The sequence below is a fragment of the Ursus arctos genome, unplaced genomic scaffold (genome assembly GCF_023065955.2).
Source record: "Ursus arctos isolate Adak ecotype North America unplaced genomic scaffold, UrsArc2.0 scaffold_29, whole genome shotgun sequence".
NCBI lineage: Eukaryota > Metazoa > Chordata > Mammalia > Carnivora > Ursidae > Ursus > Ursus arctos.
Genome location: NW_026622974.1, coordinates 23,851,313 through 23,871,262, shown reverse-complemented (window position 1 = coordinate 23,871,262; position 19,950 = coordinate 23,851,313). Strand labels below are relative to the sequence as shown.

Below are 19,950 nucleotides of genomic sequence, written 5' to 3'. Positions count from 1 at the left end.
TTGAAGCTTTATTCATAAGGGTGTGAGTAAGAGCTCCCTGCAAATGTGGCTGTGTTTAACTAAAACAAAAACCAAAAAAAAACTTGGTCTCAGTCATCCAGAAGGAGACGGGGTGGAGGAAACAGGTCATCATGAGTGATAGCATCTCTACCCGAGTAGGTGTGAATGATGTTTTCTGTGAGATCAAGTAAAGTAGTTAAGACAATAGAGCAAATAAATTAATGTTCGTAGAACATACACTTTACTATGTGTAATGGTTTCTCTTTATGTCTGGGAGGAAAGAAATCAATGGATTTCTTCCAAAAATAGTCCTCTAATTTAACAACAGCATTTTTTCTTAATGTAGCTATAATTGAATATTTATTTAGAGGCAAATTGAGATCTTGTGCAAATGAAGAACAAAGCATGCATTCCCAGTCATCATGGCACTCCTCTAATTTCATGTGATGTTGATGAACAGTACCATTAAGTGCAAATAAAGAGAGAAGACAGATTAATTTTAAAACAACCCATTCTACTACAGAGACTTGAGGGGTTTTTTTTCCTTAATTTTTTTTTCCCTCAGTCTTAAGGCAAGTCATGATTAGTTACAAAAGAATTGCAGGGGTATAATCAGAGACCAAAATTGTCTTTTCTAGTTGTTTTGAAGTGCATAATATGCTAATAAGCTGTTCATTAAATGTGTATTTTCTATTTAATTTAAGAAAAAGCCCTTTGTATTAACAAAGCTTGTTTGACTATTTTCATAGAATGAGCTATAATCACATTTTTGGAATAATTTACAAAGATTATAACAGCTTATTACTTCATCGCTTACCTCAAAGTGGGCAAAATTAGATCTAAGTTTTTGTACAGGACTGCTCCAAGAACAAATACCAACGATTCATCTACTTCTAGAAAAAATGAAATTAAAAGTATTAGTGAAACGACAAGAAAAATACTGTCTTCTACAACTTTACTCTGTTCATTACAAGGGGATTCCAGTACGTGCTGATGCAAAGATGAGTAGAAGAAACGCCTACATAACCATGCATGGGGCAGATTTGCCCACACACCATACATAGTAATGGTAACTTAAAAAGATGAGTTCCCAGTGCTTTTGTGTCATCTGAAGTAACCTTCCTTCACCAGGCTGAGACAGGAGGCTACTGTAGTTGCAGCTAAGGAGTTTCAATTCCCAATGATATGGGGAAAGACAGACAATTTTCTTTTGGAGCTCTAAGCTAGAAGGTCAAATCTCCAAGGTAAAAAGCAAGTCTCAGATGTCGCTGTCAAAAGTAGCCACTAATTTTAGAGGTTGCTGAAGATGTTCTTAAAACTGAATTTTTTCTTAAATTTGCTTTTAGACACCAAAATAATATCTACAAACCAAAGCAAAAGTGAGGAAGAAATAAAAAACGACTGTGGAAATGCAACATGTTTCCACACTAAAATTAAAATATTATACCACATGCTTTCCACTGAGATAAAACTGTCAATCCTGAAACTTAACCATGCCAAGCTCAGGTCTAGAATTTGCACTTGTATTTTTTTTTTTTTTTTACCATTTTAATAGATCCTTTCCTCCATTAAATTCAGATTTAAAGACCAAATGTCAGTTTTTGTTATTTACAAAATTAGTTTAGAATCATGATTGTAGACTGTTACTAAGTTGTTTGACACAAGCAGATTTATATCTAGTGTACTATGAAACGATCTTACTAGAAATGTTTTGTTCAAAGCTCAAATTATTTCACATATTTACCTTTTGATGACACAGGAGTAAAGATGCTTTTTGGAATGACTACCCTGTCTTCTGAGTTTCTTGCCCAGTCAACCATTCCCTTCCGTCCTTTCATTGGGAAGTTGATGTCTGTTAGAACAGAGGCTGCAGGAAGCCTCTGAATGCTAGCCACTATTAAGAAAGAAGTAATAATGTTAACTAAGATCTTTCAGTGTAATCAAAATTGACCAAATTAAACTTTGAAATATATTCAAAATAAAATTTTGAGCTAAAATTATATTTATCAGATCCAGAAAACACACTTATATCTTATTATTAGACAATTTTCATGAAGATTGCCAATTCTTTTACCTATCAACCCAGATTTCTGTTGCTTTCTAGAAGAATCAGGTACTAACGGTCAATAGAGTGTATTCTGAGAGGACCAGCGTGTACTGCCACTGGTTGTTCACAGCTGACCTCCATTCCAATTGTCAGAAGTCCATACTGTATTTTTTGCTAAATATTTTGATTAACACACTTGATCCATAGGCTGAAATTTGCATTTAAATCTGAATTTTTTCTTCTGAACACATTTTCTGCATTTACATCTGCATGTTATCTTTAGAACAAATTTTTCATGGATTAAATGGAGGTACCATGGAGGCATGGAAAGCAAAGCCCTATTGTTCTTGGAGACAGAATTGTCATAATGCAAATAACAAAGCACCTGTAATGCCATAACCACAGAGCCAAAATCATATGCAGAAAGATTTATCAAGCAGATCAAAACACAAAACTTTTAAAACATTCCCCCCAAATTGAAAGTAATAAATGTATACTTTGAATGGAGAATCATGTCTTTACTTACAATAAGTATTTTAATATATATTGAAAAAATCATGAATGATATGTTTGGTAATGCCTGAATATATTTTTTATTATATGTTACAATTACACACACATATATGTCATAAAACTATAATGATAAGTACTTAAGCACTTATTGATTATATACATTTCCAATTAAGAAATGTAATTTGTGTAACTTTACATAGGTCCCTACTTGTTCTACACTAAAGCTTCAGGTGTGTCATGGAGGATTTAAATAGAAAGATAATGAAGAAAACTATAGAAGCTATTACAAAAGTAAGCTAAAGTAAGAAACCATTCAGCTCCTCAGGAGTGGATTTCACTCTGAAGAAACTTGTAATTTAAATCGAGAGAATGAAAATTAAGAATTTAACAATATTAGTTGTATAAATATATTGCATCACGGGCTTAGATCCAAATTGAAATGGTTATGTATTACTGTACTTTACTAAAGCTCTTTCAGGCTATTATAGACATCCATTATCAGCATAGGATGGAATTTCATTTGGCTTGTAATTTGACATAATAAGCTTAAAAAAGGATTTTGTTACTAAATGTTGAAGGAAAGAGGGTGCTGGGTAACACATAAATTCGTTATGGATGTTAAATGCTGTTTTTGGATAACAGCTATAATTATTTTAGTTTCTTTAATTTTTCAAACAACATAGTCTTTGTTGCCCATAAATAAACTGGTTCACATGTCCTGAAAGGTCCAAATTCTCCACTGCAGATAGATGGACAGGTCAGCAAATTGGTAGCATTGTTCTTCCTTAAGGGTCCTGTGAGCTTTATTCAATCTGCAAAACTAAGTTCATCTGCTTCCAAATCCCCTGACTCTAACTTTGGTTTTTCTTGATATTTAGAGGAAATTTAATTCACCTCTTTGCTCTGAAAACTGCTGAAAAGAAATGATGGTTTTTCTGACTGTCACACAACGGTTTCTGTTGTAAAGGAAAATAAACAAAAGATAAATTGTTGGACCCTGAAGTCTAATAATTCATCTGTTTTTACACACCTTGGATAGAAAACAAAAATCAAATGAACAAAAAGAAGAAATAACAAATGGAGGAAGCACATTCTGTACCAAATCTATCACTTTATCCTGAACAAATTCTAGCCTAATGCCATACCCTTAAATATACAAAAATGATATAATTACACATGCTTGTATCTCACATGATGAAATGTATTCATTCTTCAATTAAAGGCACATTAGCTATTAAGTTATGACTACATAGATTCGATTGTACTTTTGAACATAGTCTAGATTAAAGAAATATAAAAATCAATTAGGATCACTATTTAATTTGTGCAAAAACCCCTTTGAATTGCAGTCTTGAGCATAAGGAGGACATAAAAACAAACACTTATTCATTGATTTTAGTAGAAATGTAGTTCTTAAAGATGACATTTTCAATAAATGTATTATCAAAAGGGATATAACTTCATAGACTGATGAGATTCCAATGTTAGCCTTCAAATTATCAGTATACATGGTCTTTAAAATACCAAGTATTTAAAATTATACATCTCTACCTTAAAGCTATCTAGGAAGATGCCTTAGATGACACCGTGGTTCTTCATGACCCTGACATGATTAACAAGAAAACCTACTTCCATTCAGCAGAAATAATTTACAGATGACTTTTAATTCCTTCTTCTTTCAGTCCCTGTACCAGACACTTGGATCAATTCCATCCTCAATTCACCAGGTGTAACTGTCCAAAACCCTTGTGTAAAACTTAGATGCAGTCTTTAGGGAACTGCAAAGCTCAGATGTTAAGTGAATACCAAAGAGGTAAGATTAAAAATGAATGCTTTAAAGTATGCCAAGTTGATACAATGTGTGTCCAGTGCTGACAAAAGAACATAAATGCAAAGCATAAGTGCACAATCTCCATCCTCTACTTCTGCAGTAATTGCTGCATCAAAACCAGTCATTGTGGGTGGTTAGATAATAGAGCAACTTTCCTCAAAAACTGAGAAAACGCTTTTCTTACAGAGGATTAAAGCGCTTAGAAGAAACCTCAAAGGACACAGTGTCCCTGAACAAATAGGCACATCTCGAACGCTCCAAGAATTATCCTAAATTCACTGTATCGTGTTTTCATTACAACACTAGATTTGATTTCTTATGCAATAAAAATAGGTGACTCATCACTGATAAACCTTGGAGCAAAACCAGCTGCACTTTCATTCTGCAATTTTAACACTTTCCTTTTGAATCTGGATATGCAGCATAAAATTCCTTCTCATCAGAAAGCATAAGGAATTCCTGCAGTTGGGTCTAAAAGCATAAGGACTCTGTTTCGTTTATTTGTTTTTGTTTTGCTTTTGGTTCACCAAAGCAGGGTGGAGCCTCTAACCTTGTTCCTGAGGAAAATCATGAGGTTTTAGCCCTTTGCCCTAATTGAGGTCCCGGAGAACGAACGGCAGCTCTGTCATGTAACGTCATGTCAGGTAATGTGAATGGTCCACATACAGAAGTTGGAGTGAGTTAGTCTGATGCACCAGTTGCTTCATGGAAGGCACGTAGAAGGAGAAGATGAGAGAGCCAAGGTGCGTGCATGAATGCCGGAAGAATGAGCACAACGGGCAAATGAAGCCAATAGAGGAAAATCAGTTTACCCGAATGGCTCAGTGTGGACTCTGGATCTGGGCCTGGGATTCAAATCTTGATATTTTAGGGTAACTATAATGTCCTGGGTTTTTTGGGTTTTTTTTTTTCGGGCCAGTCCGTTTACCTCTGTTGTTTTGTATAATTGAGGTTACGTATTTAAAACTTTATATTGAATATATACACATAACCAAAGGCAGAAATTTCACTTAAAATAGAGCTTGTCCTTTAGTACCTAAATGTGCCACCCAGGGAGCTGAGGGCTCCTTTTTATTCATCCTCTTTCATTCCTTCCCTCTCTCTTCTCCCCCTACCCCTTCTCCTCCTGCTCCTCCTCCTTCTTCTCTCTCTTTTCTTCTCTCTCTCCCTCTCTCTCTCTCTTCCTTCCTTCCCTCTCTCTCACCTTTCCCTTTTTCCAACAGAATCTGCCAGAGGGAAGAGGTTGGCTTCTCTGGTTATCTGGTCACATAGAGTCAGCCAGGCTAAAATTCTCCATTAAAAAGGAAAATGACTGTATCCTCAATGACAAATTCAGTATTACCATTGCAGCCAAGGCCACAGTTTGCAAAGAGAATTTCAAAAGCACTACTTTTGTGCAATGACCTAAGTTCTTAGAGCAGCAACTCACAGTCTATAAATGAGTAGAGGAAACTCCCAAGGACTGGCACCTTAAAATCAGAAACAAAAATGTAGGTAGATACAGAAATAGAAGTTGAAGAGATGCCTTAAAAGCGATATTGATGTTTCCAAAATATTTAAAGTTTGCATCATTTTTCATGTTGATTCAGAGGGAACAACTTACAAATTGGGTCTTGACTCATCAATATTAGAAAATTGGCTAGTTATCAAAATGGATTTGTTTGTGGAAAACATCACTCAATATTACTAGATGGTCGCCCCCACAGTTTTGAAATCCTGTAAGAAAAATATGGCAGGGAAGGAACTCTGCATAAGTGCGTTAGAAAGCAACTGTTAGTTTTGCTTGTGTACCAAGAGCAAGCACAGAGGGGCTGGGCAAAGCCTGCATGTAGTGTGATCCCTTGGTCTTTAGCAGCTTAAAAAGCCATGGTTTTTATATTTGTAGAGCAGTGCTGAGTGCCTTATAAAATACTGAGGGCATTTGGGAGGGAAGGGAAGGACAGCTGACATTTATTCATTTATTGAACACTCGACATGACCTCAGCATTTGTTAGCCGTTCCTCAATTTATTCAACAAATATGTATCAAATGTCTCCTCTGTGCTAGGCACTCTTCTTAGCACAACACTTAGGCAGGTCCTTTACACGTGATATCTCATTTAATATTTAGAACAACCCTTATTTAATATTTAAAGCAACCCTAGGAGGCATCATTATTATCAGGATCCTCATTGTTATTATCCATACATTCATTTTACAAACGAGGAAGTAGACTCTGTTAAAGTGGTAACATTGTGACTCAAGTCTCAGTTTGCCTACCCAGAAGTACGTGATTTTGCACTGTGTGGTGCAATTTGATTTTACCCCAACAAATTAACAGCAAATTTACTTTGTCTTACTGTAATGTTTTTGCACTAAATATAAAAAACAGATGTAATGATTCAAAGAAAGGAAATAAAAGTATTCTCACTTGTGCAACAGGAGATCAAAACTAGATACCATTGAACAATGGTGATTATCAAAAGGGGATATATACAGATATTTTAATTTGCCTAGTATAATCTTTAAGTTCTAACATCTCCATAAAAAATCACATTTTAGGATTCTGCAACAGTGAGTGGTTTATAGGAAACAGTCAGACAGTCAGATTTTGGTTGTTCTTCTCTCATCACCGTTTCCTCCATTTACTCTGTCTCTTTTCCCGAAAGGCTAAAATTGGAATGCTGAGGGCCAAAGAGAAAGAACTGGCTTGCTAGTAAATAGTGTGCAACCATCACTTCCCAGGAAACAGAGCCCCGCTAGGCAGGGGCGTCCTCAAGGACGGCAGCGCTCCGAGAGTGCCCCAGCAGTCCCATCCCGCCATCACCACTGCAGAGGGAAGCGTCCCCAAGTCCCAGGACCAGCACACAGAGATTTAGATGAGACATATTCTCCCCATTAGGAATTTACAGGTTTTTCTTTTGCAGAGAAAAAGTAGTATCCTCTGATTTAATTATTTTAAATTTTAATTTAAAGACCTTTTTTATTTTTTAGAGAGAGAAAGCACCCATGCAGGGCAGAGGGGGAGAGAGAATCCTGAAGCAGACTCCCCATGGAGCAAGGAGCCTGACACACAGGGCTGGATCCCATGACCCTGAGTGGAAATCAAGAGTTGGCTGCTTAACTGGCGGAGCCACCCAAGCGCCCCTAGGATTCTCTGATTTTTAAAAGTGGACAAACTAGGCAGTCAAAAAAGTAACTATGTGGTATATCAAGGATATTTTTTCAACTTGTTCATTTTTAATCACATATGATGTATATTGAAATTTTAAATAATTAACGATTTTACATATTCCTTTCCAGCATCAAAATAAAAAAACTTGTAAATTACTTGTGAATCATTAGCTTCAAATTCTGTTTTTATCCATTGGCTGTTTTTTTTTTTTTTTTTTTTTAAGATTTTATTTATTTATTTAACAGAGATAGAGACAGCCAGCGAGAGAGGGAACACAGCAGGGGGAGTGGGAGAGGAAGAAGCAGGCTCATAGCGGAGGAGCCTGATGTGGGGCTCGATCCCGTAACGCTGGGATCACGCCCTGAGCCGAAGGCAGACGCTTAACCATTGTGCCACCCAGGCGCCCCCCATTGGCTGGTTTTTATCCAAGCTTGGGAGTCTCTGCACAGCAGGGCGCATTCTTGTTGCTGCTCACGGTATTTTTGCCAGACTTTAGTGCTCTCCGTGCAGGACTGACTCCCTCGGCTTCTTCTCAGGTCACTCCTACTTCCCTAACATGGAATCATACCTATGCACAGCCTACGTCCACAGCCTACCCATGACTCTCGTTGAAGCTGAACTGTCTCAACCAGCAACTGGCAAACGACATCCCACAGGCCAAATCTTTCCTATCAGCTATTTTTGTACGGTCTGCAAACTAAAAAATAGGTTTTTACATTTTTAAATGATTGAAAAAATCAAAAGAAGAATAATATTTCTTGGCATGTGAAAATTATATGAATCTAAAATTTCAGTGTCCACAAATGAAATCTTATTGGAACACAGCCACACCCATTCATTCATACAGAGTCTAGAGTCACTTTCATGCAGTGATGGCAGAGTTCAACAGCTGCACTGAAGACTGGGCAGTCCACAAATCCTAAAATATTCACTGTTTGGCCCTTTGCAGAAAAAGTATGCCTACCTCTGTTCTAGGCATACGATGGAGAAGCTATTTTGAAATAGTACAGTTTTTCTTTAAAGACAAACACATTCCGAAAATATATACATTTCTGTGCTTATTCCATTACCTATTACATGTTCTTCCTACCTTTTCTTTCAAGGTTACACTGAGTAAAGTGGGGAAATTTAAGCTGATTACATCATTTTTCTTTTAGTTTTCAAAAGGAGTAAGTTTTGTGGTCTTTTAGAGAAAGATACTTTTTATAAGTGTTCATCTTCTCTACCCAAGTAGTTCATGATTTTACTCCTAACATAAATGCAAAATAAAATGTGATATGGGAAGTCATTTTTGCATGAATACCTGAATAGTAAAAACAAATGATACAGAAAATGCTTTAGTGGGGTGCCTGAGTGGTTCAGTTAGTTGAGTGTTGGAGTCTTGGTTTTGGCTCAGGTCATGATATCAGGGTCATGAGATTGAGCCCCACATTGGGCACTGCCCTCAGTGCGAAGTCTGCCTGAGATTCTCTCCTTCTCCCTCTGCCCCTTCCCCTGCTCGTGCGCACTCTCTGTCAAATAAAATAATAAATAAAATATTAAGAAAAAAGAAGAAAATGCTTTAGGAAATAAGTTTTCCATCTTCTCCCAACCAAAGAAATTAAGAACAGAATTTCTCCAGAGGAAAGAGCATCAGATGATAATTAACCAAGTATTGAATGAGAGAGAGGAGGGAGAGAGTTTTTCTGTACATGCAACATTACTGACTTCTTTAATATGCTGTTTTGATATGTAAGAGGTTTTCAATCTTACTAGAGAAGAATTAAGTCAAGGATCTATTAGGAACTGGGTACCGATGCAGGCAGCAAACAGCAACTGAAGCCAACAATCCAAGGGCTTTCCAAGATAGTGACTCATCCATTCCCAGAAAAGTAATAGCAATGACCAGTGTTAAGGGGTGACAAGGGAAAAGGGATCACTGTAGACTCAGAAGTTCATTCTGGAAATTCATTTATCCAACAAATCTCTATTGATCCCAGAGAATATTCCAAGTGCTATCTTACTACTGAGGATTTAGCAAGTGAGCATGAGCCATGAAGTCTTGGCTTTGAAAGAGCTCACAGTCTAGTGGAGAATACACATGATTAATAAGGGAACAAATAATCCAGATGAGGCTAGACTGTGAGAGTATGAAAGAAAGAAAGAAAGAAAGAAAGAAAGAAAGAAAGAAAGAAAGAAAGAAAGAACGAACAAGATGGAATGTGGTTGGTTGCCAAAAGAAGGCGTCTTTGAAGAGGTGCTGTCTGGGCTGTGGTTTGACAGGGAGGAGGACACTGCCTGTGCAAATATAGAGCCTGGAAAAGGCCTATAATGTTTCAGAACTATCAGAATAGTAGTTTCTGGATAGGAGGAAAGGCATAAGGTGAGGAAACTTAATATGCCCTAGAGAAATAGTAATGTTTCTAATAAGGCAGAAACGTTTAGATAGAAAAATAGTAGGAGGAAAAGCTAAATAATGATATCATAGGCTAAGAGATCTGGAGCAGGATCACATTTCGACTTTGAAGATGTAAGTTAGATACCTCCTAATTAGAAGTAATAATTGATAATGTGGGCATGGAGAAGTCCTCCTGAAGAGAGAATTGAATGGGCAGATTCATTTATTCAACAAATATTGAGAACCTATTATATGCCAGGCACAGTTATGAGCACTGAAAATACACCAGTGAAGAAAAAAGTTAAAGTCTTTGCTCTCTTGAGACTGGCATGGTATTTGTGGGGGAGACAGACAAGGAACAAATACAACTAGATGGAAATGTAAATGACATGATTAGAGAATAATGAATGGGGTTGGGAAGCTTTACTAAATAAAGAAAGCTTTTTTGGTTAGCTGGCATTTGTGCAAAAATCTGTAAGAAGTGAGATGTTGAGTTGTGCAGATATTAAGGAGATGACAGAAAAAAAAAGCTAAGAAATGTTGTTTAGGAAAAGCTCACTTTTAGGAGGTAAAGAGAAAGACACCAAATATAAATGGAGAGAGAAGACTGCAATAGTAAACTAACTTAGGAATGGAGAGATGCACGTTAATAAAGAGAAAGTGGCTTTAAGAGGAGTCAAAGGTTTTATAAAGATTATGGAGAAGATTATGGTTTGTTTTGAAACCATACTCTAAGATTAGTTTCAGGCCATGCTCTATTGCAGAGGTTGGCAAACTTTTTCAATAAAAGGCCCAAAAGTAATATTTTCAGCTTTGTGGGCCATCAGGCAATTACCCAATTTTGCTGGTGTGATATGAAAGCAACCAAACAACTCATAAATGAATGATCATGCAAGGAAATGTGGTGTTTAATCATGTAATAAAAATTGTCTTGTGTGACCAGTATTTTTTTTTAATTCAACAAATGTTTATTGGGCAGAACTCTTGATTTCCCACCACTAAAGCACTTTCTCCCCCAGTGTCACCCACCTTAATAGAAGGTGCCACTGTCTAGTCAAATGTTCACACCAAAAACCCAAGGGTCATCTTTACTTCTGGTTTTCCTTTGCCTCCTATGACCCATCCATCAATACATCCTCTCAATATTATTTCTAGAATATGTCTTAAGCCCCTGTACTTCTATCTCCATTCCATTACTCTCTAGAAACCACCAGAATCTCTAACCTGAGCTAATTCAAGAGCTGCCTAACTGGCTTTCTTGATTCCACTCTTTTTTCTCTGATTGCTTCTTCTCTCAGAAACTAGAGTTATCTTAAAAAAAAAAAATCAGATCATGTTGTTCCCTTACTTGAAATAATTCAATGGCTTCCAGTGCTCTTAGAATAAAATCCAAATCTTATACAATGGCCTACAAGACTTTGCATGGCTTGGCTTCTCTCTATCTCTGTGGTCACATTATACATGGCTGCTTGTTTACTGACCCAGATCAAGCTGTGCAGGTCTTTTCTTTTCCACCACAGGAATTGTCCTTTCTAAGTAGAACAGTATTTTCTATTCTTATCCTTGAGTCTCTGCTAACTTGGGTCTGTTTTAACTGCCCTATCTACAGAAATTCACTATCCCCCCCACCATTCCTCTCTATTATATCACACTGTTTATCCTCTTTATGGCCTTATGCACAGTTAAACATTGTCTAGTTTATGTACACATTTATTATGTGTTTCCTATTCTAGACTGTAAGCTCTCAAAGGAAAGGTATTTTCCCTATTTACCACTGTATGATAGGATCCTAACATATAGTAGGTCTAACACAACTGTCTATCTCTCTCCATGTATATATATATATATATATATATATATATTTTTTTTTTTTTTTCCTTTCAATGAATGAGGTCTACCAAAGACTCAATAGAAGAAACTGGGGTTTAATGTGATAACTCTGGGCCCTGGAGACAAAAAGATCTAGTTTTCCAACTACTTTGTGATTTTTGGCAAGCTATTTAATTGTTCTTCAGTTTGACCATCTGTAAAAATCAATGGTCTTTCACGAGGATTAAGCTGAAGGCAGTTAGTTCATTTCCTACACATAGTAAGACAAAACATACGGCAATTCTCTTTTATCTTTTATATCAACCATTCTCTGCCTTGTATAAAATACGGTGGAAAATTAAAAAAGAAAAAGTCCTGACATAGAAAGAGATTACAATCTAGTAAGACATCTGTTTCAGACAAATATCTTAAATATGAGCAGAATGGGTAATAAGAATGTTTCTTCTGAACTCCAAACCTGTCTATTGAACTGTTCAATTGAATGTCTTCAGGAATCTTAAATGTAGCATATCTGAAGCTTAACTCTTGATTTCTACTCACCCTTCATCTAAATATGCTTTCTGCGGACAGTCTTCCCCTTATCTATAAAGGGTCACGATCTCAGGGTCATGAGACTGAGCTCCCTGTGGGGCTCTGTGCTCAGAGGGGAGTCTCCTTGAAATGCTCTCCTTCTCCCTTTGCCCCTCCCCCCACATGAGTGTGCTTGCTCTCTCTTTCTCAAATAAATAAACCTAAAAAAAAAAAAAAAGAGAGAGAGGGAGAGAGAAATTCAGCCACTTCACCTTAGCAAAAAGAAACCATGGACCTTATGCCTTTTTCAAAATAGGGAGTACTGAAGTTAGATATGTGTGCCTAACCAAACATAATTTTTTGAAGAAAAAGCAGCGACAAAGAGCAGTAACAAGAGACCATCTACTGAGCAGTTAAATACCAGCAATAGCATGTTACTTCACTTGGCTCCACAACATACCCTGAACCAAGTACGATCAATCCCATTTTTCAGACTAGTTTTGGATCCTTATGTTGCAAAAACACTCTTTAGTATTCGTGGCATTATAGTAATGATTCATGAGTTTACAATCAGAATATAAACAAATGAAAGAATGAATGGTGGAAAAAAGTAACATGAGCTCTATATTTGTGAACCTCACTTCTTTCTTATCAAGGTCCGAAAACATTTTTGGTCTTTGGATCTTCAAACCAAAAAACAAACAAAAAACAAAAAACCGCCAAGCAAACAATAATTTACTCTTTCTCTTCACACACATGCATGCACAGATGCATACAAACACACCCCACAAATAAATTGAGTGCTCTATTTTATATAATTTGTATGTAGTTTAAAAAGGTATACCAATTACAGTTTTCTTTCACCTGTGTTGTCTAAACTATACTAATGTATTTACCTTTCTATTAAGAAATTAATATTTAAGAAGTAAATATTCCATATTTCTAATATGCTATCATATTTTTGGAATACTATTGATTTTTAGAAAAAAATTTTAAAGATGGTAGAGGTTACCCTCTTTAATAAGAATATTATTATATTTCAGGAAAGATTTTTAAAAAAAGGAGTTAGGGAAAGTTAAAGATAATTAATTGGGCAATGAGTTTGGGGGAAGTAAAAGACTACCTAGGAAAAAGGGGGACGGGGATTAATCCTAAATAATAAGACAGATTCTTTGGAAAGAGGAAGGTCCATATCTCAAAAGTAATAAAGTAGCCCAAATGGGTATTGAAGTTAATCATTAAAACATTATGTAGTGGCAAAGCGAATGTTTCAGTATCTTAGTCTCAGTTATATCCCTCTATATTCCTACTGCATTTTAGAGCCGTATTTCAATGTAACAGGCTTTGATTTCAGAATATAGATGAATACAAAACCTATTATCCAATATAAATCATTCCCTTATGAACTGTTTAGTCCCCATAACAGTCTATTTTGTAGTTATCAGCTAATACTTCAATAAAATATTGTCCAGTATATAAAATTATACATGCCTTTATATATATTATATATTATATGTATTATATAATTATATATAAAATTATATATAAAGCTTGTTATTATTACTCAATTCAGCTTAACTTTTATTAAAAAGTGTCTTCATATTTTTTTTTTAGATTATTTATTTATTTACTTCAGAGAGAGAGAGAGAGAGCATGAGGGGGGGAGGGTCAGAGGGAGAAGCAGACTCCCTGCTGAGCAGGGAGACCAATGCAGAACTCCAGGATCATGACCTAAGCCAGAGGCAGTTGCTTAACCAACTGAGCCACACAGGTGCCCCAACATCTTCATATTTTGATGCAATTTAGAAACAAAACAAAACAAAAACAAAAACGCTACTTTCCCCCTAAACCCAGAGTATAAATTTCAATAGTATTTGAAACAACTGCATTTCAGATTGAAACACTAATAAATATTTTAGAACATACACACACAACCATACTCACTCACACCCGCTCTCCTATATTCATATGTCACAAACCAAAACAGATCAAATTAAAGAAAACACATTAAACTAGCCACATAAGTAATTATATTTCTAAAGTTAAAACTCTTCATATGGAAAATGTAAGTGGGTAACAAAAGCAGAAAAATATTTTTGACTGTTCAGAAGACATTATTTAAGACAAAAGAGGTTAATTCACATGAATTTAGAGGGTATAGTTATGCTACAGAATTATTTGATGCATCTATAGGGATAACTGATAAGTTTCATAGACTACAGGTGATGTATTACATGTTAAGAAGCAGAAATTATAAAATTAAAGTAGAAAAGATTCTCTCTGTTAATCATTCAGAGAATGAGGATCTGACTAATGACTAATAAAAACAAGGAATAGAAGAGTAGCTCCTTAAGATAGCAAAGTGTAAATACCGTTGAAATGTTTGGGGGCCTATAGAGTCATTATGCTGCAAAAGAAAATTGGTAACAAACTCATTTTAAAATAGACAAAGCACAAATAGTTTTCTAGATTTAATTATATTACCTGCCTAGGAGTCTGGGATCCTGGTCTGCTTTGTGAAATAAACAATAAGTGCACCATTGAGATTAGAAAAAACAAACAGAAACTCAGGGTACTAAATTTAGGTAAGCACTTAGCAATTCTCTGGAGGAACGGACTGTGGCTACTAGTGACTGAGTTGCATGACCACACATCCAATCAGGAGCAGAGCCCATATTTGACCCTATATTTGTCCACTACCATTTACCGAGGACCTAGTACATGCCAGGTGCTAAATATATATTATCTTTCATCTTTATAATAACACTTTAGGGAAGATATTATTATCTTTAGAAAGGAGCCAACTGAGGGATTTAGAAATGAAATAACTTGCAGAAGGTCAGTTTGTTGTGGTATAGTCAAGGTTTGCAGCCAAATTTAGCTCCAAAGTTAGCGTGTTTTCCTAGATACTAAATGGCATCCCTGCTAGCATTGACATAAAGAGCACCAGTCTTTAATCTGAGTCATATTTTTCAGTTGTCAAATTCAGATGAGAACTTATTTATTTGGAATTTAGCAAAAGAAGCAATGGAGAAGAGGAATCATTTAGCACACAATTCTTGGTACAAGCAAATAAAATAAGACTTTTGAAAAGGTGAAGCCATAAAAATAGAAAAAAAATTAAAATCTGTTAAAAGGGAATCAGTGTCTCTTTTCACTGGTTATTGTTACAGAAGCAGACCACTATCGCCATAGACAAAAGCAATTATTGCCATAGAAACAGTTAAAATGGAATTGTTTTCATATTCACACAAACTCGAAGCAAGTTCCTTCTAATTCATTGGAAAGAAGGCATGCAGAATGCTAATTTTAGTAATTTCAAATCCTTATATAAACCAATAGAGATCAGAAGTATTATAATAGTCAAATTCTGTTTTCAGTTGGCTTTAGATTTTGTTTCTATTCTGGCCTGTGTCTATCAGATTCTGAAGGAATTAACCTCTAACAGAAGAATGCAAGCACACTGGGAAGACCTATCATTCCAACACGTTTTAGATACAATGTCTCTAGGGAGCTAGGGAGTCATGTGGCCCTTATGTTAATCCCATCTCTAAAAGGCTTTTCCTCTTCCTCTTCCCGATCTCTTGAATGGAAACAAAGCACTGATCCCTTTATGCAAAACTCCTCTTCATAGCTTCCATAGGGCACAGAAGCCATGAGCAACTTCTTTGCAAAAACTCATGTTCTTTGGGCTGTCTGGGCAGCTCAGTAATTAAGTGTCCCACTCTTGATTTTGGCCCAGGTTGTGATTTCAGAATTGTGAGATTGAGCCCTCCACAGGGCTCCACACTCAGTGTCGACTTTGCTTAAGATTCTCTCTCTCCCTCTCCTTCTCCCTGCTACATTCACTCTCTAAAAATAAATAAACTAAATCTTAAAACACACACACACACACACACACACACACACACACACAAATCCATGTTCTTTTTAGAGAATAATTAAAGAAAACTCAACTCCAAAATGATTTTAGATTTATGTGTCAACATGTGAGAAACCCATGGATTCTGTCTATATTCTTACCAGAAATTTTGAAAATTTGAAATTGTGTCCCCTACTCAGAACAACTTTCACAAGCCACGTTCAAGATGTACCACTAAAGGATGTATCTTGACCACCTGTGTTACATGCGGTTCTTCCTTTAGGCTGTGAGTTCTTTCTCACAGGTATACATAGCTAGGGGAGGAGTCAAGTTTCCTCTGCTTTTCCTGTTCATGTCCCAGTGTTGCTGAGAATTACTATGCATTCTATATTGTACATTCCCAACTGAAATTCGTGTGACCTCATTAGTTTTCCTCAGACCATGAGCATTTTCCCAGTAAATATAAAATCCAAAAGAAATAATAGGCTTTAAATCAAAGATTTGCTCTTTATCTAGACATTCTCCACTAGACAAGGAGGGAGGAAGGAAGGAACTCTGTTACTGAAGGAACAGAGACTGAATGAGTAATAAGTTAACAAAATTTTCACTGGCTAGGAAATGTTATAAAAGATTCATTAAAGGTAATCAGGTATTCTTTAAAAATGTGCAATTGGCCAGAAAACAATTTTGAAATTCCTAATAAAGTAGAAGTATATATGAAAAATATCACCACAAAAGAAAATAAAGGTCAGAAGTCATTTTACCTTAATGTAAAAACACAGAATACATGAGTAAGATTTCCCCAGAGTCATATCAAAACCACAGTGAAGTTCTTTATATAACAGAAGTAGGTTAGAGTGTGGTTGGCTGAACAAGATAATGAAACAAATCTTTAACTTTCAATTACTAAGATGCAGAGGGATAAAAATGCATTGACTCTGAATGGGAAGCAGTGATGTACGACAAATTGTGTGGGTGCCCTTAACACCGTGGCAGCAAGGTTGTTAGGAGTAAATAGTATCATGAATACTTGTGAAAGTGTTAATTTGGGAAATGCTGTATAATTAATATAAGGGATACCTTACCAATTTTTTTTTGAAAGCGTAAGGGATAAAAGAAAAAGCAAAGACATTTTCCTATACACCGTACTCAAATGGTACTTCTGAAAAGTTTCTTAAAATAATAGCCACTGTCTGACAATAGGGAATTTGCATTAAAATGTACACTCAAATAATGTATATGTAAGGAAGAAGGAAAATAGGCCTTCTAAAGTAGCAAAATCTAAACTCTTTCTTAACTGTATTTAAACTAGGATAAGAAGCAAAAGCTGTTAAAGATCTGGAGACCAAATGAGAAATTCATAGGAGAGGAATAGTTAGAATGAGAGCTAGGAATTGGCATAATAGAAGAATAATGGAGGAAAAGTTTAGGGCATCTGGGTTACTTGAAATGAGAAATAATGGCTATTAACAGTGCATTCTAGTTTGAGTTTTTTAGGGACAAGAATCATTATTTAATGACTACATGAATAATTGTGTCCTTGAATAGGCTGTATGAAACAGATTAGATAAGCCTAAAAATATTATGTAACTATTTTCACTCCAGTTACTTTCTAAAAGAACACAGGCCTACTGATTATTTGAAACACCGTAATATGATGCACATTTTCTGCTTAAGGTCCAGGTTGTAACCATGATACTACAAATAATATTTTTTAAGCTGGAGAGATAAAGGTGATTTGCAGAGACATTTCCGACTCAGATACTTTAATGTATCTTTTTATTAAAAACAAACTTTTATTAAAAAAAAAACTACAAAATAGAGCTAACCAGTTTATGGCTGGACTTGGTTGACCCCTAAACATTTTTTCCATTCTTGAGCTTCCATGACTTTATAAATAGAAGACACACTAAAATGATAGGGAAAGTAGAATTTATTTCATTTGTTAACTGGCAGCTCAATCTGAGCTAGAGCTTTAAAAAGTCATTTTAAGGAAAAATTTCATTCTAGCTTTTTCCCAGGGATTCAGATGGTAGAATGACGACAGAAGGCTGATGGCTTCACAGTATAAAATTGCTTATACTGTAGGAGCAAGGATGTCTGCTGGACTCAGAAACAAGACTATATAAAACATAAACAGCATGGTGACTATAGTTAACAATACTGTATGATATATTTAAAAATTGCTAAGAGGGGCACCTTGTGGTTCAGTCAGTTAAGCGCCTGCCTTTGGCTCGACTCATGATCCCAGGGTCCCAGGATCAAGCTTCAGCTTGGGCTCTTTGCTCAGTGGGGAGTCTGCATCTCTCTCTTCCTCTGCTCCTCCCTCTTGCTTTCTCTCTCTTGCTATCTCTCAAATAAATAAATAAATAATCTTTAAAAAAATAAAAGTTGCTAACAGAGTAGATCTTTTAAAAAATATTTTATTTATGTATGTATGTATGTATGTATGTATGTATTTATTTATTTATTTATTTATGAGAGATTGCAAGTGGGGGAGAGGAATGGGAGAGACAGAGGAAGAGAAAGAGAGAGAATCTCAAGTAGGCTCCACATTCAGTACAGAGCCCAACACAGGGCTCTATCCCATGACCTAAGCCAAATTCAAGAGTCAGACTCTCAATGGACTGAGCCACCCAGGTGCACCATAACAGGGATCTTAAAAGTTCTCATTGTAAGAAAAAAATTGTAACTAAGTGTAGTGATGAATGTTAACTAAACTTACTGTGTTAGCATTTCCCAATATATACAAATATCAAATCATTATGTTGTACACCTAAAACTAATACAATGTTATATGTCAGTTACATCTTAATAAAAATTTTAAAAAGAATAAGAAAAGAAAAAAATAAATAAACTAAGACAAGCTTGCTTTGGGTCCTAAACTTTAGAGACATTTAAATGTTTGCCAAAGTAAGTTTTTGACTTTTCTTTACAGGATACAGATTTGGACATAAATCTGTCTTATTTTTGTAGTTGAGTTTTTGGAAATGTACTGGAGACATTTTCTTGAGCCTTCTCTTCGTTTCACATCCTGTTTCTAACCATCAGTAAACTCTGTAAGACCAAGCTTTAAATGTCTCCAGCATCTGACCTCTTCTCACTCTTTCCACTGGCATCTGGTCTAAACCAGTGAGCTTTCTCATCTGGACCAACGCAATAAAAACCCAACCAGTCTCTGTAAAGCCAGTCCTACCCCACTATGGCCTGTTAGTTTCCACTCCACACTCAGAATGGTCCTTTTAGGACATAAATCAGATTAGGTCATGTTTCTGCCCACATCTTTCAATGGTTTTGCATCTCATTCAGACCTATATTCATATGCCTTCCATATGCTGGCTCCCCACTCCCTTTCTGATGTCATTTCTCTCCCCATCCCCCCAGACCACTTCACCACCACCTCCTTTAGTGCCTCTACTATATCAGGCACACGGATGTCTCAAGACCCTTGTACTTACTGTTCCTTCTGCTTGGAATGTTCTGTCCCCACATATCACTGTGCCTCATGCTCTCAAGGCACTCAGGTCTGTATTGAAATATCACTACTTTGATTAGAGGTCTTCCATGACCATTCAGTCTAAAATGACTCTTTCCTCTTCATTCTCTATTCCCTTGCCATGATGGTTTGCTTTATTTCTTTTCATATCACTTAAAACCACTGGACATGTTAGATGGCACATGTTTGACATCTGTCTCTGCTATAAAACATAAGTTCCATGAGAGCAGGAATGTTGTCTGATTTATTCCCTGAGAAATTGTCAAAAAGTGGAAGAGAACATGGCACATATTTATTGAATAAATATCTAAGGTCTCTTAAAGCCAAATAA

The 19,950-nt window shown here is 36.0% G+C and overlaps 1 protein-coding gene across 3 annotated transcripts in view; it reads right to left on the bottom strand.

Annotated features, from left to right (window-relative positions):
• ADGRB3 (adhesion G protein-coupled receptor B3) overlaps positions 1 to 19,950 on the bottom strand; it is a 695,949-nt gene that overhangs the window by 308,086 nt on the left and 367,913 nt on the right. For all 3 annotated transcript variants that reach the window (XM_026507135.4, XM_048219740.2, XM_057303989.1), the window contains 2 exons: positions 1,745 to 1,894; positions 818 to 893 (listed from right to left, as the gene is read on the bottom strand). In XM_026507135.4, the coding sequence (XP_026362920.3) occupies positions 818 to 893; positions 1,745 to 1,894 (226 nt within the window). The remainder of the gene's footprint in view (positions 1 to 817; positions 894 to 1,744; positions 1,895 to 19,950) is intronic.